Here is an 18,385-nt window from a genome sequence, read left to right as displayed (position 1 = left end):
TGGATAGTGGCAGTTTAGGAAAAGGGGAAGTGTAACGAGACCTGGGTGTCACGGTGGGACGGTCGCTGAAGGTTGGCATGCAGATAGAGCAGGCGGTGAGGAAAGCTAATGACCCACCGGCCTTCACAGCGAGAGGATCGAGTATAGAAAGAAAATAGAAAGTCGCTTATTGTCACGAGTAGGCTTCAATGAAGTTACTGTGAAAAGCCCCTAGTCGCCACATTCCGGCGCCTGTTCGGGGAGGCTGGTACGGGAATCGAACCGTGCTGCTGGCCTGCCTTGGTCTGCTTTCAAAGCCAGCGATTTAGCCCAGTGAGCTAAACAGCCCCTGAGTATAGGAGTAGGGATGAAAATCTCAGCAGGTCTGACAGCATCAATGGAGAGAGAAGGGAGCTCACGTTTCGAGTCTGGATGACTCTTTGTCAACGCACCAATGTATAACCCAGACTCGAAACGTTAGCTCCCTTCTCTCTCCACAGATGCTGTCAGACCTGTTGGGATTGTCCAGTAGTTTTTGTTTATGTTGCAGATTCCAGCACCCGCAGAAATTTAATTTTATCTTCGTGTTCATTAAGTTGAGATAGCCTGCCTTGGATTCTTTGTCTTTTTAATGCCAAATATTACTAAAAGAGATAGATCCTTTCACAATGCATTAAATACGTTAACGTAGGCTGGTGCGACACTGAAGCTGTTAAACCCCCTCCAGTCTGTGAGCTCCTTGCTGGCCTCTTCACACCTAATGAGTGTGATTACATCTCACTTGCTAGGAACTGTTTTTGATGCCACTTGTCTGTAGACATATGAAACCCCTAATGGGGTAAATCCTCCGCAGCTCCATCGAGACAAATGATTCGGACAGAATTTGAGTTCCTGTGTAATTTTCTTTTGTTATTGATTTTTAATCAAAAATATTGAGGAAAAGAGGTCTGCGTTAAACTCACTTACAATTCTAATCAATAGGAGGACATAGCAAACCATGAGGCCGACATGCAGGGAAAACAGCAACAAGAAGTTTCATTTACATAGCACCTTTTAATGTAGCAAAACGTCCCATGGCTCTTTACTGGAGCTTTATAATACCAACCAGCCATGTGAGCTATGAGGACGGGATAGCCAAACATTTGGTCAAAGAGATTGGTTTTCAGGAAGAGAGGTGGGGAGGTTTAAGCCGGGAATTCCAGAGTTTAAAGCTTCAACAGCTGAAGGCACGGCCGCCAGATATGAAGTGATGGGAACTGGGGATGTGTAAGAGGCCAGAACTGGATGAGGGCAGATAATTTGGGGAGTTGTAGGATTGGAGGAGGTTACAGAGAAAGGCGGGAGATTTTGATTGAAGGAGTAAAAAAGATCCACAACACATTGCCCGCTTGATTGGCATCCCTTCCACAAACATTCACACCCTCCGCCACTGATACAGTGACAAGCGTGTGTACCATCTGCGTTCACCAAGGCTCCTTAGGCAGCACCTTCCAAGCTGCCTCACTAGATTTTGTTATCAAACAGGCATGTTCGAGGTAACAATCACACTCTATCCCTAATCCTACCTGTATTGTTGACTTGTAGATAGTGCGAGACCTTGCTAACCGTGTGCCCCCATTCTGTCAACAGGCAACATCGTTGGGGTTGGACAGTGCCTGCTACATGGCTTGACTGTGGTGATCAAAAAGAAATTCTCGGCCAGCCGATTCTGGGACGACTGCGTCAAGTACAACTGCACAGTGAGTGTTTGCTAGTCTGGCTCGGCCGCGTGCGCACGGTGCGGGCTTTCAGCTCATGGCACGGTCAATCTCCTGTACAGCGCTCACCCTTTCTCTTCGCCCGCTTTGCATGAGCTTCCGATCTGTGTGCTAGCGACGGCCCACGGCAGCAGGACTGAGGCAGAACTTTAAAAGTACGGAAATAAGACCAACAACACAGTGCAAGGGCCCTCGAACCTGCTACTCCATGCAATAAGATCTTCCAACCCAATTCCACGTTACCCACCCGGTCCCCATATTCTTTTGTTCCCTTTGTGCTGATAAAACTATAGTCGGCAAATTTTTTAAAAATTCCTTCATGGGATGTGGGCGACGCTGGCAAGGTCAGCATTTGTTGCCTAATTAGGAGAGACTTGCGCGACCATTTCTGAAGCAGCCACATTGCTGTGAAGTTGGAGTCCGATGCCTGCCAGGCCGGGCAAGAACGGCGTTAGCCAGGGGCATCACTGAACCGGCTGGGTTTTTATAACAATCGATGATGGTTGTCATGGTCTCCACTCCTGAGACCAGCTTTTATAGCCCAGATTTCATTGATTGAGTTTAAATTCCTCTGGCTGCCGTGGTGGGATTTGAACCCGTGACCTGGCCTGGGGATGGCTGGTCCAGTGACATTACCACTACTCCATCACTCCCTGTGAGCCTGAACGGTCCTGATTTACAAATATCTGGGGGAGGACTTTTTCATAGAGCCGGTGCAGAAGGAGGCCATTCGGTCCATCGAGTCTGCACCGGCTCTTAGAAAGAGCAGCCCTACCCAAGGTCAACACCTCCACCCTATCCCCATAACCCAGTAACCCCAACCAACACTAAGGGCAATTTTGGACACTAAGGGCAATTTATCATGGCCAATCCACCTAACCTGCACATCTTTGGACTGTGGGAGGAAACCGGAGCACCCGGAGGAAACCCACGCACGAGGAGGATGTGCAGACTCCGCACAGACAGTGACCCAAGCCGGGAATTGAACCTGGGACCCTGGAGCTGTGAAGAAATTGTGCTAACCACTGTGCTACCGTGCTGCCCTCATCTCAATCCTAAATGGCTGTTATCCTGAAAATATGCACCCTCGTTCTCAATTCTCCGAGGAAGGTGGAGATACTTTGAGAGTAATTTGAACGGGTCTGCCTGTTGTGCACAATTCGCACACCCCAGCAAGCTGAGAACTCCCATGTTGCCGTGGGTTTGGGCTGAGGGTGTTGCATGCTGCCGTTGATTCAAGCACTGAACCTCTTCGGGTTTCTCACCCTCTTTTCCTGCTGTTGCTTGTTCTGCGATACAGCTCCTTGTGTAGCCCACCCAGGTAACTCCTCGTAGTGCCTGAGCGTTCACCTTTGTTTAATTATTGGGTGGAGAGAGTTAAAGCAGCCAGAAAGTTTATCAGGGTGAATTCCGGAAAGCTGGTGGTATCAGCCCTGCCACCATCGCTGCTGACATGCCTCAATCCACTCCAGAATCAGGAGTCAGGTGGCGATACGAGGTGAATCGCAAAGGGATAAATGAGGTAGGCTAAAAGGCAACAGCCATTCAGCCCCTCCAGCTGTTCTGCTATTCAATTAGATCATGGTAACACCACCTAGAGATCATGGATCATAGAATCCCTCCAGTACAGCAGGAGGCCATACAGCCCATTGAGTCGGCATCGACCCTCTGAAAGAGCATCCTATCTAAGTCCAGGCCCCTGCCCTATCCCCATAACCCTCACCCAACCTTTTGGACACTAAGGAGCAATTTACCGTGGCCAATCCACCTAACCTGCACATCTTTGGACTGCGGGAGGAAACCGGAGCACCCGGAGGAATTCCACGCAGACACGGGGAGAAAGTGCAAATTCCACGCGGACGGTCACCCGAGACCGGAATCGAATCAGGGTCCTGGAGTTGTGAGGCAACAGTGCTAACCACTGCTCATTTTGGTTCCATTAGCAACACTCTTGCCCAACAAAGCCTAAACACAAAGCATCTTGCAGGAACCAATCACGGACTGTTGTCAGGCAGCACACTGTCCCTGGCCAACTCACTGGTTGCTAGTTAGCCAATTCAACCGACTTCTTCCAAAACCGGTTCCCAAGGTTCACTCGGTGCTGAAGAGTCTGGCTCACGCTCTCCAAACATAAAACCTGGGAACACACCGTCCTGACAAGCAGGCTGCTACTTAAAGGCACATTCCGATTATGGATCCACAGACCAAAAATAATAAAATAAAGGAAATGGGAACAAAGGAAATAAACAGGAAGGACTCTTGGAATAGAACCTTTCCGAGATGAACTCTTTTCAACCATGTGTCATTCCGATAATCATCCTGTAGCGACTCTCTGCGAACTCTCTCACACAGATCCTCTGCCGACATCTCTTATTACCATACTAACATTGTAAAGTTCAATTCTAACACTGTCTCTAACCTTTACCCCCCCAAACCTGGGTTATTCTCTCCCCTAACCTCTTCCATCGGAGATACAAAAGTCTGATAACACACACTAACAGATTCAAAAACAGCTTCTTCCCCACTTACCAGACTCGTGAATGACCCTCTTATGGACTGAATTGATCTCTCCATATCTTCTCTCCTGTGCAGTGCTACGCTCCATATGCTCACCTGATGCCTTTGTCTATGTATTTACATTGTGTATGCCCTATGTTTTTTCATGTATGGAACCATCTGTCTGGACTGTACGCTGAACAATACTTTTCGTTGTACCTCTGTACACTGGACAATAAATCAAATCCAATCCAATGAATCTGCATTTACTGTAAAGCTAGTATATATATCCTTAGTGCGGTAATCGAGACAGAACTTTATATAACTGTAGCATAACTTTAATTCCTTTTATATTCCAATTCATTTGTGACCAAAACCATTAAGATGTTAGCCTCTCTGTATAATTGTTAATTGCTTTTCAGATTGTTCAGTACATTGGGGAGATCTGCCGCTATCTCCTTAACCAGCCAGTGCGCCAGTCCGAGTCCATGCATCGTGTCCGCTTGGCCATTGGTAACGGCCTGAGACCCTCTATCTGGGAGACCTTCACCACTCGCTTCCGCATCAAGCAGATGGCAGAGTTCTACGGCGCCACCGAGTGCAACTGTGCCATTGCCAATCTTGATGGCAAGGTCGGTAACGAGGATCTTTACCCCACCTCTGGGGATTGTCGGGGTCAGGGCAGTGAAGCTTGGTGCTCAGCCAAAGAGAAAGATAACATGTACCTTCCCTGGGAGGCGGGTGGTGATGGGGGGGGGCAGGAGGTAGGGAGCTGAACAATGGGGGCACAGCGGGAGGTGGGGTTGGACGATGAAGAATGAGGGGAGATCTCATAGAAACCTATAAAATTCTAACAGGACTAGACAGGGTAGATGCAGGGAAGATGTGACCAATGATGGGTGTGTCCAGAACCTGGGGTCACAGTCTGAGGATTCAGGGTAAGTCATTTTGGACAGAGATAAGGAGACATTGCTTCACCCAGAGAGCGGTCCGCCTGTGGAATTCATTACCACAGGAAGTAGTTGATGCTAAAACATTGAATATATTCAAGAGGCGGCTGGATATAGCACTTGGGGAGAACGGGATCAAAGGCTATGGGGAGAAAGCAGGATTAGGCTATTGAGTTGGTTGATCAGCCATGCATTAAAGATGCACTGCTGCTGCGAAGATAACTCGCTGCAAACATTTTGCAGCCACTGCTTGGCACTGTACATTTAACTTGTTACTTACCCTGTCCGTTAGTTCCGTACATAACTAAAATGCTACCTCTATTTGCCTCTTTAGGTGGGAGCCTGTGGCTTTAACAGCCGCATCTTTCCCCAAGTCTATCCCATCCGCCTGTTAAAGGTTAATGAAGATACTCTCGAACTTATCCGAGGTCGCAATGGGCTGTGTATCCCCTGCAAACCAGGTAATCATTGAGATCCTCTGCCGCGGCGTGCGATCCCCTGCCGCAGCGAGCGATCCCCTGCCACAGCGTGCGATCCCCTGCCACGGCGTGCGATCCCCTGCCGCAGCGTGTGATCCCCTGCCGCAGCGTGCGATCCCCTGCCGCAGCGTGCGATCCCCTGCCGCAGCGAGCGATCCCCTGCCGCGGCGCGCGATCCCCTGCCGCGGCGAGCGATCCCCTGCCGCAGCGTGCGATCCCCTGCCGCAGCGAGCGATCCCCTGCCGCGGCGCGCGATCCCCTGCCGCGGCGAGCGATCCCCTGCCGCAGCGTGTGATCCCCTGCCGCAGCGTGCGATCCCCTGCCGCAGCGTGCGATCCTCTGCAGCAGCGCGCGATCCTCTGCCACGGCGTGTGACTACATCACGGAGAGGGTCATTTGTAGGAGCAAGGCTTTGCTGCTGTTCAGTGAGTCTAGTATAGGTGGTCATTTGGGCGCACACCTATACGCGCGCGCACACCCCCCCCCCCCCCCCCCCCCCCACAGTGACTGAGAGTCATAGCCACTTCTTCTGCTCACTGATGGTTTCTTGCAGTGAAACTATTCGCCTGCAGTGCTCGACTAGTCCTGCAGATTCCATCAGGAAGCTGGGTTTAGTCTGCCTAGCCTCACTTTACTTGGAATCCTGATGGCCAGGACAGTGTGGGACCGTTTCTCCATCAGCCTGGACTGAATTTGAACCAGGCACACAACAATGATAAGTGAGACTGTTTCATCTTTTGTGCGAACCTGTCACCACCTGCTGGAATAAAGCAGAATTGTGTCTGGTGTTTATTACCATTGAGGGCAGTGCTGCCAAACGGCAGTGTTTGTAACTGAACATCGTGCCTCATCTTTCCCGTGAAGATGCCAACGTTTCCATTTCTCATCTCGCATACTTCCTTTGAGGCTTTTACAGGGCAATGCATAAGGTGGGCGCACAGAAGCTACGGCTGCATTTTGCTATTAGTGCGGGGCTCACTGCGGTCCTCCGAGTTTGGTTCCTCCTGTCTGTACTTGGCAGAGATCATCGTGGCAGCCAGTTTTCCCCCTCAAGCTAATAGTAGTGTTCCTGCTTCACCTCCTTTCCCACACTGATTTCTACATCAGGAGTGTGATATTGGTAGAGGTAAAACTAGCGAAAGAAACCTCCATGGCGAAACTGACTAGACATCCAAAGTTAGTGGGCTGGATTCTCCATTTCTGCGTCTAAGCGCTGACAGAGGATCCGTGGAGTTCCATGATGGAAAAATCAGCGCCACACCCGCATCGATTCTGCTACCAGTAAGGGGCTAGCACCGGCGCTGCAGGGCTGACGAGTTACATCCTCACGCACGCACTGATCGCACCCGACAAAATGGCGCTGGTTGTGCTGGGCTGCAAACCCGCCCACTCCGACCCCACAGTCCACCTCTTTGCCCCCCCCCAGCCCGGCCTGAACACCCCCCTCCCCCCCGGGCCAATGGCACAGCAGTCGGCGAGGTATGGCGGTGCTGGACACTGTCCGCACACCCTCTCCCTCTCCGCAGCCACCAGACCAGGCTCACGACCGCTGTGACCATACATGGCCCGTGTCGTCGGGAACCCGGCCCATCGGACGTGGAGCATCGCGGCTGGGCTGATAATGTTATGCAAACGCGGTTGCGACTGCCGATTTGGAGGGGGCGACGCATCGTGACCCAGCGTCGCACCGGCCCCTGCGTCGGGAGCCATTCTCTGCCCGAACGCTGTTCCCGATTCTGGCACCGGGCAACGCAGAATCCCACCCAGTATCTCTCATTCTTTCGCAGGATGTGAGTGTTACTAACAAGGCCCAGTGTTTATTGTCCATCCCTAATTGCCCTTCAGCGACTGTCTTGAACCGCTGCAGTCCATGTGGTGTAGGCACACTCCCAATGGCGTTAGGATGGGGGTTCCGGGGTTTTGACGCAGGGACAGTGAAGGAAAAGCCGATTGTGTGGCTTGTTAATTGACTGTGAAATGCATTGGAGCATCCGGAGGTCCTGAATTACATTGTCGAAATGCAAGTTCCAACTTTACTCACTCTATAGGGATGTGTTGTCTCGCTCTGAGCTCCCCTGGTGTGGATTTCACCCAGCTTAACCTTTCTCTCTATTTGCGAAACAGGTGAATCCGGGCAGCTGGTTGGCCGCATTAACCAGCAGGACCCCCTTCGTCGGTTTGATGGGTATGCCAACGAGTCTGCCACAAGCAAGAAGATTGCATTCAATGTGTTTAAGAAAGGAGACAGCGCCTATCTGTCAGGTACCGACTACCATGAGGGTGCACGGACCCTGCAAGAGAGACCTGCCCAATAATACTTTCCCTTGTACGGCCGATGGGGTTCAGCCATGGCTCAGCCATGCTCTCAGTCAGGAGATTGCTGGTTAAAGAGCATGAAATCCAGGCAAGCACTCGAGTACCTCCCTGTCAGGGGGAGTGCCTTTTGGCTGGGATGTTTAGTGCACACTACAGCTCCCTCCCACGAGCAGATGTGACAAATCCCACAGCCCTGCTTTGAAGAGCTGAAGTGTTCACCCTGTCCTTCTGGTCAAATGTTTATCTCTCAGCCGACTTTCACTGTAACAGAATACAGTCATTAACACATTAGGTCTTGTGAGAGCTTGCTGCTTGAGACCATAAGACATGAAAGCAGATTTAGGCCACTCGGCCCATCGAGTCTGCTCCACCATTCAATCATGGCTGATATTTTCTCATCCCCATTCTCCTGCCCTCTTCCCATAATCCCTGATCCCGTTATTCATCAATGAGAATTGACTGCCAGTGTTCCCTACAGTGTAACAGCCAGTACACCTGCAATGTGTTCCTGCAAAATGCCAGCCTGAGTCCATTTGCTTCACTGGGTGTTCCCACCCCCACTCCTCCTTTTTCAGAAAGTCGCGCATCCCCTCCACAGAATTGAACGTAAAATCTAACTTGGCGCACCAGTGCGATACGAATGAAACCCAATTCTGTTCAAACTCCTGCATTAACTTTAAGTGGGTGAAATCTCCCAGAGTCCTGCCCAGCAAGTCATAAGTAAGACCACAAAAATGAGAATTCGGCACTTTGTTGATTGTGGGATCTTGCTGTGCTGGTGCATTTGGCCACATGGTAGTAGTGCCTGTACTCCTCTACCTGGGAAATTCCTGCATCATGGTGGGAATTCTCTCATTCCTTTGATCTTTCTATCCCTTCCTGCCTGTCTGCCCAGTGACTTGAATGTGACCAGCTCGGGGTTTCTTCGAATGCATTTTATCCTTGCTCCCATCGAATTCTGGTGCCCGCTTTTTAACGCGCGTTCCCTTGCCTCTGTCACGCAGGTGATGTTCTGGTTATGGATGAGCTGGGCTACATGTATTTTAAAGATCGGAGCGGCGACACGTTTCGCTGGAGAGGGGAGAACGTTTCCACCACGGAAGTGGAGGGGTGCCTGAGCCAGCTCCTGAACATGACTGACGTGGCAGTGTACGGGGTGGAAGTGCCAGGTAGGCAGGATGTCCTGGCTGGTGAGTGGCTGGGGTTGGGGGGGGCACCATTTCTGGGTGGCGGTGCTCCCATGTATCTGTTATCCTTGGCCTTTCTAGGTGGTTGACGTTGCTGGTTTGGAAGCTGCTGCTGAAGAGGTTTCGTTGCTCCGTTGCATCTTTTATGGAGTTCACATCGCCACCACAGTGCATTGGTGGTGTAAGGAGTGGATGTTTATGGTGGTGGATGGCACGCCAATCAAACGGACTGCTTTGTCCAACACAATATGAGAAATAGGAGAACGGGTGGGCCACTCGGCCCCTTGAGCCTGCCCCGCCATTCAATCGGATCATGGTTCATCTGATTGGCCTCAGCTCCACTCCCCTGTCCACCCCATAACCTCAACTCCCCTGCCAGTCAAAAAACCTGTCTCGAACTCTGCCTTGAATAGTTCCGACCACCCTGCCCCTCACTGCTCTCTGGTAAGAGAATTCCACAGGCTAATGAAGCTTTGAAGAAAAAACAAATCCTCCCCATCACCATCCTAAACAGTAAACCTCTTTATTCTCAGACTGTGTTCCCTGGTTTGAGTCTCCACCACAAGTGGAAATGTCCTCCTGGTATTTACCCTGTCAAATCCCCTCGGGGTCTTGTATATTTCGATAAGCTCACCTCTCGTATTTGTTCCTAAGACGAGCCCCTCCTCCCGGGAATGTGGAGGGTGAGCATTTCCCAAACTACTTCTGTCGCAAACGTATTTTTCCAAATCAGGAGGCCAAAACTGTGCACGGTATTCCAGATGTGGTTCGCCAACAACCTGCACAGCTGCAGTAAAACTTCCCCGACTTTTCTATCCCATTCCAGTAAACAATCCATTTGCCTTCCTAACCACTACCTGTACCTGCGCAAATACGTTTCAGGGAGATCATGTCTTGTAATTCTAAACTCCAGTGGATACAAGCCCAACCCACTGAGATTTCCCTGTGTTGTCCATGTTGAGCCTGTGTTAATGGAGCTGCGATAAGTGGAAATTAATGTGATTTTTAATTGATCCATGGCCCGTGATTCTTAGCGTGCATTTGCGAATAATGCTTTTTTTAAAAAAAATAAATTTAGAGTACCCAATTCATTTTTCTTTTCCAATTAAGGGGCAATTTGGCGTGGCCAATCCACCTACATCTTTGGGTTGTGGGGTTGAGACCCACGCAAACGCGGGGAGAATGTGCAAACCCCACACGGGACAGTGACCCGGGGCCGGGATCGAACCCGGGACCTCAGCGCCGTGAGGCAGCAGTGCTAACTGCTTGTTTTTGATTGGCAAACTCAGCAGCGAATTACTTGGCTGCTCGCTGCGGCAGTGCCACCCACCTCATTCGCTGCCCCTCCCTGAGCCGCAAACACCACTGAACAACCCAAACTAGAGTGACAAATGAGGGACGCTTTAACCCAGTTTACTCACTTGAAGCTTGCCACTGCCCACAGTGTTTTGTTGATGTGCAACAAACTGGCCGCGCCCCACAGAAACCTGCGGAATATTCTCGGCCGCTGAGAGGGTAGGCGCATCGATATTTTTGTTGGATAACCTTCCATCAGAACTGGATGGTGCTGACGACGCGTGTCGGGTTATTTAATGGGTACAGTAAAATGGTGGCTATGTTAATGGGCTGGTAACCCAGAATCTTAAAAACCCATCTGTTTCACTAATATCCTTTTTAGGGAAGGAAATCAACCCTCCTGTCCCGGTCTGGCCGACATGTGAATCCAGACCCACAGCAAAGTGATTGACTCTCAATCTGAAATGGCTGAGCGAGACACTCGGTTATATTCAAGCAGGCAGCTCACCACACCTTGGAGGGAGCAAAAGAGTGTCGACAGCAAAATGGCGACCTTGGCGGGCGGCAAAGCCAACATCCTTTAATTCTTTATCATTCCACCGTCGCTGTCTGACCTGCTGCCTGTTTCCAGCACTTTCTGTTTTGGTGTTGGTTTTCCTGCACTCGGGAGTATTTTTATTTTTTTCTGTTCCACTGACGTTTCTGTCCAATTCTCTTGCTAGGTGTGGAAGGGAAGGCCGGGATGGCTGCGATCGCTGATCCCGAGAACAAAATAAACCCCGAACTCTTCTACCAGAACCTGCTGAAGGTGTTGCCCTCTTACGCCAGGCCGGTGTTCCTCCGGATCCTCCCAGTTGTCGACACCACAAGTAAGCGGCTCACTGTGTGGTGGGTAAACCACCCTCCCCCGGAGTCATTCTTTGGAGCACGGAATCCAATGTGCAGCTTCAAACCATGCTAGGCCCGATAGGGAAGCTGGAGGTTACCAGGGTACAGCCTTCCCTGTTCTGATTTGAAAGTTGAGCGCCCGAGGATTAAGGCTTTACCCAGGCAACCTCCAGCTTCCCTATTAAACCTGGCGTGGTTTGCAGCTGCACATTATTCTTTTGGTGTCCATACTCCATTGCTGCCCAGACTTGTCCTGTGGCTGAGCAATGTGGTCTGTTTATCCAATGCAAGTGTGGAGATCCTGTAAACACTGAGCGGGTCTGGCAGCATCCGTGAAGAGAGAGGAAACAGAGTTGACGTTTCCAGAAACAGTGACGTAAACTCATCGACCCGAAACGCTGACTCAGTTCCTGTCTCCACAGGTACTGCCAGACCTGTTGTGTGGCTCCGGCACCTTCTCTAGTTCAGATCAGCGGAATCCGCGATATTTTATCTTTGCCAATCCTGTGAGTTCTAAGTTTCTTAATAGCAGAACCATCTTGCCGGTGAAAGTGAGTGCATTCGGGAAATACATAGATACATAGAAGATAGGAGCAGGAGGAGGCCTTTTGGCCCTTCGAGTCTGCTTCATCACGAGCATGGCTGATCATCCAACTCAATAGCCTAATCCTGCTTTCTCCCCATCGCCTTTGATCCCATTCTCCCCAAGCACTATATCTAGCCTCCTCTTGAATATATTCAAAGTTTTAGCATCAACTACTTCCCGTAGTAATGAATTCCACAGGCTCACCGCTCTTTAGGTGAAGAAATGTCTCCTTATCTCTGTCCGAAATGGTTTACCCTGAATCCTCAGACTGTGACCCGTGGTTCTGGACACACCCATCATTGGTCACATCTTCCCTGCATCTACCCTGTCTAGTCCTGCTAGAATTTTATACGTCTCTATGAGATCCCCCCCCTCATTCTTCTGAACTCCAACGAGAAGAATCCCAACCAAGTCAATCTCTCGTCGTATGTCAGTCCCACCATCCCTGGAATCAGTCTGGTAAAGGATGTGAACATTTGCTTTCTAATCAAAGACGGCCCAGACTGACTGTGTAAAACAGGCTGTTGTGTCGTTCCAGGTACCTTCAAAATCCAGAAGACGAGGCTACGCAAGGAGGGCTTTGACCTGCATCAGACGAGAGACAGACTGTACTTCCTCGACTCAAAGCTGGGGAAGTACATCCCCCTGGATAAGCAAGTTTACAACACTATCCTGGCTGGAAATTACCATCTATAGTTTAGATACAAATTTCGGGAAGCTAACAATTTATATTTTTCAAGAAAAAAAAATTTGCAGGGGATAAAAAAAATGGACGAGTTTGGGCGCAGGAGGAGGATGACAACCCTGTGAAATAAAACTGTATAGGCTGACTGTAAAGAGCTGGGTCAAGTCCTGTATAAGTAGCGTTAGTCACGCAGAGTGAACTCCGGTTTCTCAAAGTCACTGTCCGAATTGCTCGGAAGCTGAGCTCCAACCCACAAAGCTGGTGTCCAATTACCTGAGTTCAGGAAGTGGAATAAGCGATACTAAAGGAGAAGAAATGGACGGCCCAGTTCAGCAACGGGAACCTTCCCGCCGAATACTCACAGCAACAGCGCACATGTCTTATTAACCTATCGTCGCACTGTGTCCGTCCTTTTTCTGTGCTGCCATTCGGGGGCGAGGGGGAGCTGATGAGGCACCTTCCTTTCCAACAAACTGCTGATGCTTGAAAGTTGCAGTCTACGTTTTCTCGAGGTGCGGCGAATGGAAACATTGAAGGGAATTTCAAACAGTTTTGACCAGCGTGTTCTGCTTGTTGCTCCCCTGTGTTCCTATGTCTGTAGTCACATAATGGGTAAATTACAGCCTGTAAATGGGGGTTTACGGGGTTTCTGCTCAAACAGAATGAGAGATTCTGTAATCCTGCACCCAGTCCACAGACTGTAGATAGAGTACTGCAATAGCTGGAAATGTTCCTCGGGTGCGAGGCCCTGGCATCCTACTGTACCGTCACCTCAGTCAATTCGTACCAGATCAGTGGAGATGTGAAAACATTGTCGCTCTCCGTTTGTTTCCCTCCCCTCCGCTGTCTCCTGATGAGCCGCTGTTCCCAACCAGCCAAATCTTTGTCCATTAGACATTCCTTGTGCCTGTCTGTAGGTCCTGAGCAGGTAGTAGGTGCTGTCAATCGGTGCATAGTCCCTACCCGCCCATTGTGACCTGACATCCAGATCTCTGGCAGAAGTGACTGAATAATTGCCAGGATTCGAACACCCCTCCTGAAACCTCTTCCTGCCCCCAGTTTGGGCTCAGTTGCTGCTCCCCTAATGATCATCTGCTAAAAAATAAATAAAAATTAAAATCTTCGGCCTGAACATCAGGACCGGGATACAAAGCCACGTACTTCTACTTCAGTGACACCAGGGGTGCAGAATGCTTTTTTACAGACGTACCTTTCACTCTATTCAGCCAGCAGAACGCAAGTGATCGATGCTTCCTTCGCGATTAATAGCCGCACAAAGGGAATGAAGGGAAATCCATCTGAATTCTTAGCCAGGACCGCTGTTAATTTATAAAGCGGGGGGCCAGACTGGTCACCAGTTATGAAACCGAACAAGAAACATATTTTCTTAATGTACAGAATGCGAACGTTCCCGTCCAGGGAATGTTAGAAACTCATAGGAATTGTCATTTATATTCTCTCTCGTTTATCCGCTGTGGGGAATACTATTAGAAGCTTCAGATTTGGTGCCGGGTTCCACAATTGAAATGCACTGCATGTTTCACAGTAAGTTTTTCTTTTTAACCGATTCGGGGGGGGGAGGGAGAAGCACAAATTTAATTTTTACAGGAAAAATGTGTTTTGGGTCACTGGTCCTGGGTAAAGCACACACTCTTGTTCTGACCAGAGGGATAATCGAGATTTTTAAAAGCAATAAGCATTATATAAAAGGGATGATTAGTGTGGTATTTTTCTCCTTTTTAAAGGGACTGTTGTGTCTTGATGATTTCCCTCAGCAAGTTTTAGCCAAATTAGTCACTCTTGCCTAACCCTGTGAACACTGCTGCACTGTTTTCCAGAGTGTTGTATTCTTGTGTCTTTCTTGGTGGAAATGTGATTAAACATTGTGTGCCTTAAATATTCTGTGTGTGTGTGTGTGGGTGAGGGTAGGGATTATTCCACTTGGCAATGAAACGGTACCCAAATTGCCAAGAGGTTAGAGAAGGCTGGATTTTTGAAGAGAGGGCTAACGGTTAGGTTTCACTCTTTTGTTCCAACGTCACACCTTGAGGGTTTTGGGGTCTGACATTGCGTTGTGTTCAGTGACCCTGCTCATTCTTAGTAAGTGAGCCTTTGAGTCCATTGGCGATCAGGAGTGGGTCTTGAAACAAACCTACTCCTGGGGCAAAGGATAGTGACTCGCTCCGGGATTGCAGCAGAGGGCTTTATGTGCGTGGGCAGATCATGGGAATGTATGGCCGAGCGCCGTGTGATTCTCCTTGGAAAAGCAGACTGAGCACACGCTGTCAATCAGAGATCCAAGTGGTTCTGTTTTTAAATAAAATGGGTAAGTGCCGGCCTGCTCTATTTGTTGCTGTGACAATCCTTCAGAATGTGCTTCACTGGCCGTGAATAACTTTGAGACAATGGCCTGCTTATTCTATACAGCTTCACAGTGGTGGGGGTTGCCAGGTAAAGGCTTGACACCGGGCCACATGAGGGGAAATCAGGAGAGAGGACCTAAAGCTTGACCAGAGGTAGGTTTTGGTTCTCAAGAAACACCTTGCGGAAAGGTGCAGCAAGCTGGAGAGAGGGAATCCCAGAGCTGGGGGGACCCAGGCCGACTGAAGGCGGGGCTACCAATGGTGACAGGGTGAAAACCTGCCATGCTCAGGATTGGAGGAGTGCCGAGTTCCGGGAAGGTGATAGGTCTGGGAGGAGGTCAGAGGTATAGGTAGGGGTGAAAAGATGGAGACATTTTTAAAAACAGAACATGAAATTTAAAATTGAGCCAGGAAGCCTACGGTGAACAGGATTTATTGGGAGTCAGGATGTGGCGAGAGGTTGCAGATAGTCTGATGCACTCTCTGAAAGGGACTAGAGAGAGGGTTAGGACCTGTGGCAGGAATGGGCAGCATGGTGACATACCGGGGGGGGGGGGGGGGGGGGGGGGGGGTTTAGCACTGTTGCTTCACAGCGCCAGGGTCCCAGGATTGATTCCCGGTTTGGGTCACGGTGCAGAGTCTGCACGTTCTCCCCGTGTCTGCATGGGTTTCCTCCGGGTGCTCCGGTTTCCCCTCAAGTCCAGAAAGACGTGCTTGTTAGGTGAATTGGACATTCTGAATTCTCCCTCTGTGTACCCGAACAGGCGCCGGAATGTGGCGACTAGGGGATTTTCACAGTGACTCCATTGCAGTGTTAATGGAAGCCTACTTGTGACAATAATAAAGATGATTATTATTACCAAAAAGAACCTGAGCTTTGAGTCAGATTCTATGAGTGAATAATAGCAAAATACTGGGAATCAGAAATAAAAACAAAGTGCTGGATAAACTCAGCAGGTCTGGCAGCTTCTGTGGAGAATCAGAGTTAACGGTTTGAGTGTAATCAGATCTCCTATTGAACTTAGACCTCCGTTTTTCCAGCATTTTCTGTTCTTACTCCATATAAATGGGGGTTTGTTTATTCTTTGTTCCGCTCAACCCATATCGCCTTTGCTTTGTGTTTGCCACTCTCCAAGCATTGGGATGTGCTGTAAAGGTTGCTACAAGTTTGTATCCGCAGTCCAGAGTCACGTGCACCCATGTTTCGGGAACTGTAGCTCCGTTACGATCAATTTATTAATTCAGCGGAGAGCTGTCTGTGACACCTACTGTTTAAGAATCTGATGTGCTACATCTTTGAGTATTTACTCGGGCTGGTTTAGCACAGGGCTAAATCGCTGGCTTTGAAAGCAGACCCAAGCAGGCCAGCAGCACGGTTCAATTCCCGTACCAGCCTCCCCGAACAGGCGCCGGAATGTGGCGACGAAGGGCTTTTCACAGTAACTTCATTTGAAGCCTACTTGTGACAATAAGCAATTTTCATTTATTTTTTCCACTAGTATCAAATTATCCTCTCCTTCAGTCAGGTCTCCAGATTGACTAAGCCCATCTCCCAGTGCAAGGATCGAAAAACCTATGTGTTTTTATTCATTACTTTTTTCTTGTCAACTTCATTTTTATGCCCTGCCTTGAAGGTTCAGCGTTTAAACCCTCCGCATTCTCCGCTGAATCAATCACTTGAGCTCCGACAATGAACAAATTCTGGTCTGCCAAGAACTGCTTTGTGATTTTTTTTTTTCCAGTGGTCCGGTTATTTGTGAATGAAGCTTCCTGGAGATTGTTACAACGCATTCATGGGTCTGGGTCATGAGGTAAAGCCTCTTTCCAAAGCACTCGAGCAGTCCAGAGGGTGAGCTGACGCCAGCGTCACGAGCCCTCGGCCCACAAGAGGGACTTTTTTTTTTTACACTGGCACATCGACATCAATAGCAGACTCTCCATTTACACTCCCCCCACCCGGGTCCTGCGTCCGTGAAGGAGCGCACTGTTGCGAGACCCATCCACAGCAGAGGGCCTGCATTTTTTGGCCATTAGATTCCCTCCCTCCCTTTGAGCAACAGAAACGCTGGGCCTTTGCAACAGGGGCCTTCGCTGTAGCTGCCATCAATCACCAGGAGACGGGCGAAAGGAGCTAATGGGTTTCCATTTCGACGTTGTTATTCATGAGAGCATTGTGGAGGGGAGCACAGGGCCGCTGATAAAACTCTCGGCTTTTTCCTGTTGTTTCTCCATGTGAAAATCTGCCTGATTTACATTTTTACCACGAAAGGAACAGCTGATGAAGGCCTGACGGGTGGGTGGGGGGGGGATTGGCTTTGTGAGTCACTGCACTTCCCATGCGTCCTTCAATAGGGGAAATGTGTCATTGTTTCTGGAAGCCTTTTCAGTAATTTATGGAGGGAGGTGCAGAGTCGTCCAGCATAAGAGGCCATTCAGCCCGATGTAAGAGTTATCCCTAACTATTCTATCCAAACACTTCAGAATTTTGAAAACCTCCAGTTAAAGCCCCGGTATGTTTTCCTACTTTAAGGAGAACAATCCCGGTTTCTCGTGCACTTTCATACAGTGGGCGCGGTGGACTAATAATATTATAATAATCTTTATTAGTGTCACAAGTAGGCTTACATTAACACTGCAATGAAGTTACTGTGAAAAGCCCCAGTCGCCACATTCCAGCGCCTGTTCGGGTACACAGAGGGAGAATTCAGAATGTCCAAATTGTCTAACAAGCACGTCTTTCAGGACTTGTGGGAGGAAACTGGAGCACCCGGAGGAAACCCACGCTACACGGGGAGAAGGTGCAGACTCCGCACAGACAGTGACCCAAGCCGGGAATCGAACCCAGCACTAACCAATGTCCTACCATGCCAAGGTTCTGGGGAGGTGGGTTCAAATCCCACCCAGGAGTCACGCTGGCATTAATAAATCTGGAATGGAAAGCTAGATTGTGGTTTAAAACCCTTACTGGTTCAGGAGTTAGGGAAGGAAATCTGCCACCTTTGCCTGGCCTGGCCTGCATGGGACCCCAGGCCTACAACAATATGGTTGACTCTCCACTGCCCTCTGAAATAGCTGAGCACCGTTCAAGGACCAGTGACGCCCACATCCCATGAAAGAATTTTTTAAAAAGTAATTAATATCTCCTCCCCGGAGACTGCTCGGGTACCTCCATTGGCCCAGCGCTTGCTACTGCATGGGGGTGTCAGACTAGATTGTGCTCTTCACTCTGAAGTGAGAGTACGTTCCTCGAAAAGGAAAGGCATATATCGAGCTTCCTCTGCTGATTGAATAGGAAGAGAGTTAAATTTAGAACTTTCAAAAAGTGAAGTGAATAGAGGGTCGATGTCCGAAATTCCACAGATTCACAACCCTTTGGGAGAAGTAGTTTTTCCTCAACTCTGTT

At 49.4% G+C, this 18,385-nt stretch overlaps 1 protein-coding gene across 3 annotated transcripts in view; it reads left to right on the top strand.

The window, feature by feature from the left end:
- The window catches only part of slc27a1a (solute carrier family 27 member 1a), a 46,632-nt gene extending 32,116 nt beyond the window's left edge, over positions 1 to 14,516 (top strand). For all 3 annotated transcript variants that reach the window (XM_038784694.1, XM_038784695.1, XM_038784696.1), the window contains 7 exons: positions 1,609 to 1,718; positions 4,655 to 4,864; positions 5,517 to 5,643; positions 7,786 to 7,923; positions 8,982 to 9,146; positions 11,183 to 11,329; positions 12,473 to 14,516. In XM_038784694.1, the coding sequence (XP_038640622.1) occupies positions 1,609 to 1,718; positions 4,655 to 4,864; positions 5,517 to 5,643; positions 7,786 to 7,923; positions 8,982 to 9,146; positions 11,183 to 11,329; positions 12,473 to 12,630 (1,055 nt within the window). In that variant the 3' untranslated portion in view covers positions 12,631 to 14,516. The remainder of the gene's footprint in view (positions 1 to 1,608; positions 1,719 to 4,654; positions 4,865 to 5,516; positions 5,644 to 7,785; positions 7,924 to 8,981; positions 9,147 to 11,182; positions 11,330 to 12,472) is intronic.
- The last annotated feature ends 3,869 nt before the right edge of the window (positions 14,517 to 18,385 follow it).

The sequence above is a fragment of the Scyliorhinus canicula genome, chromosome 25, assembly GCF_902713615.1.
Source record: "Scyliorhinus canicula chromosome 25, sScyCan1.1, whole genome shotgun sequence".
Taxonomy (NCBI): Eukaryota; Metazoa; Chordata; class Chondrichthyes; order Carcharhiniformes; family Scyliorhinidae; genus Scyliorhinus; species Scyliorhinus canicula.
This window is presented reverse-complemented; position numbering and strand designations above follow the sequence as displayed.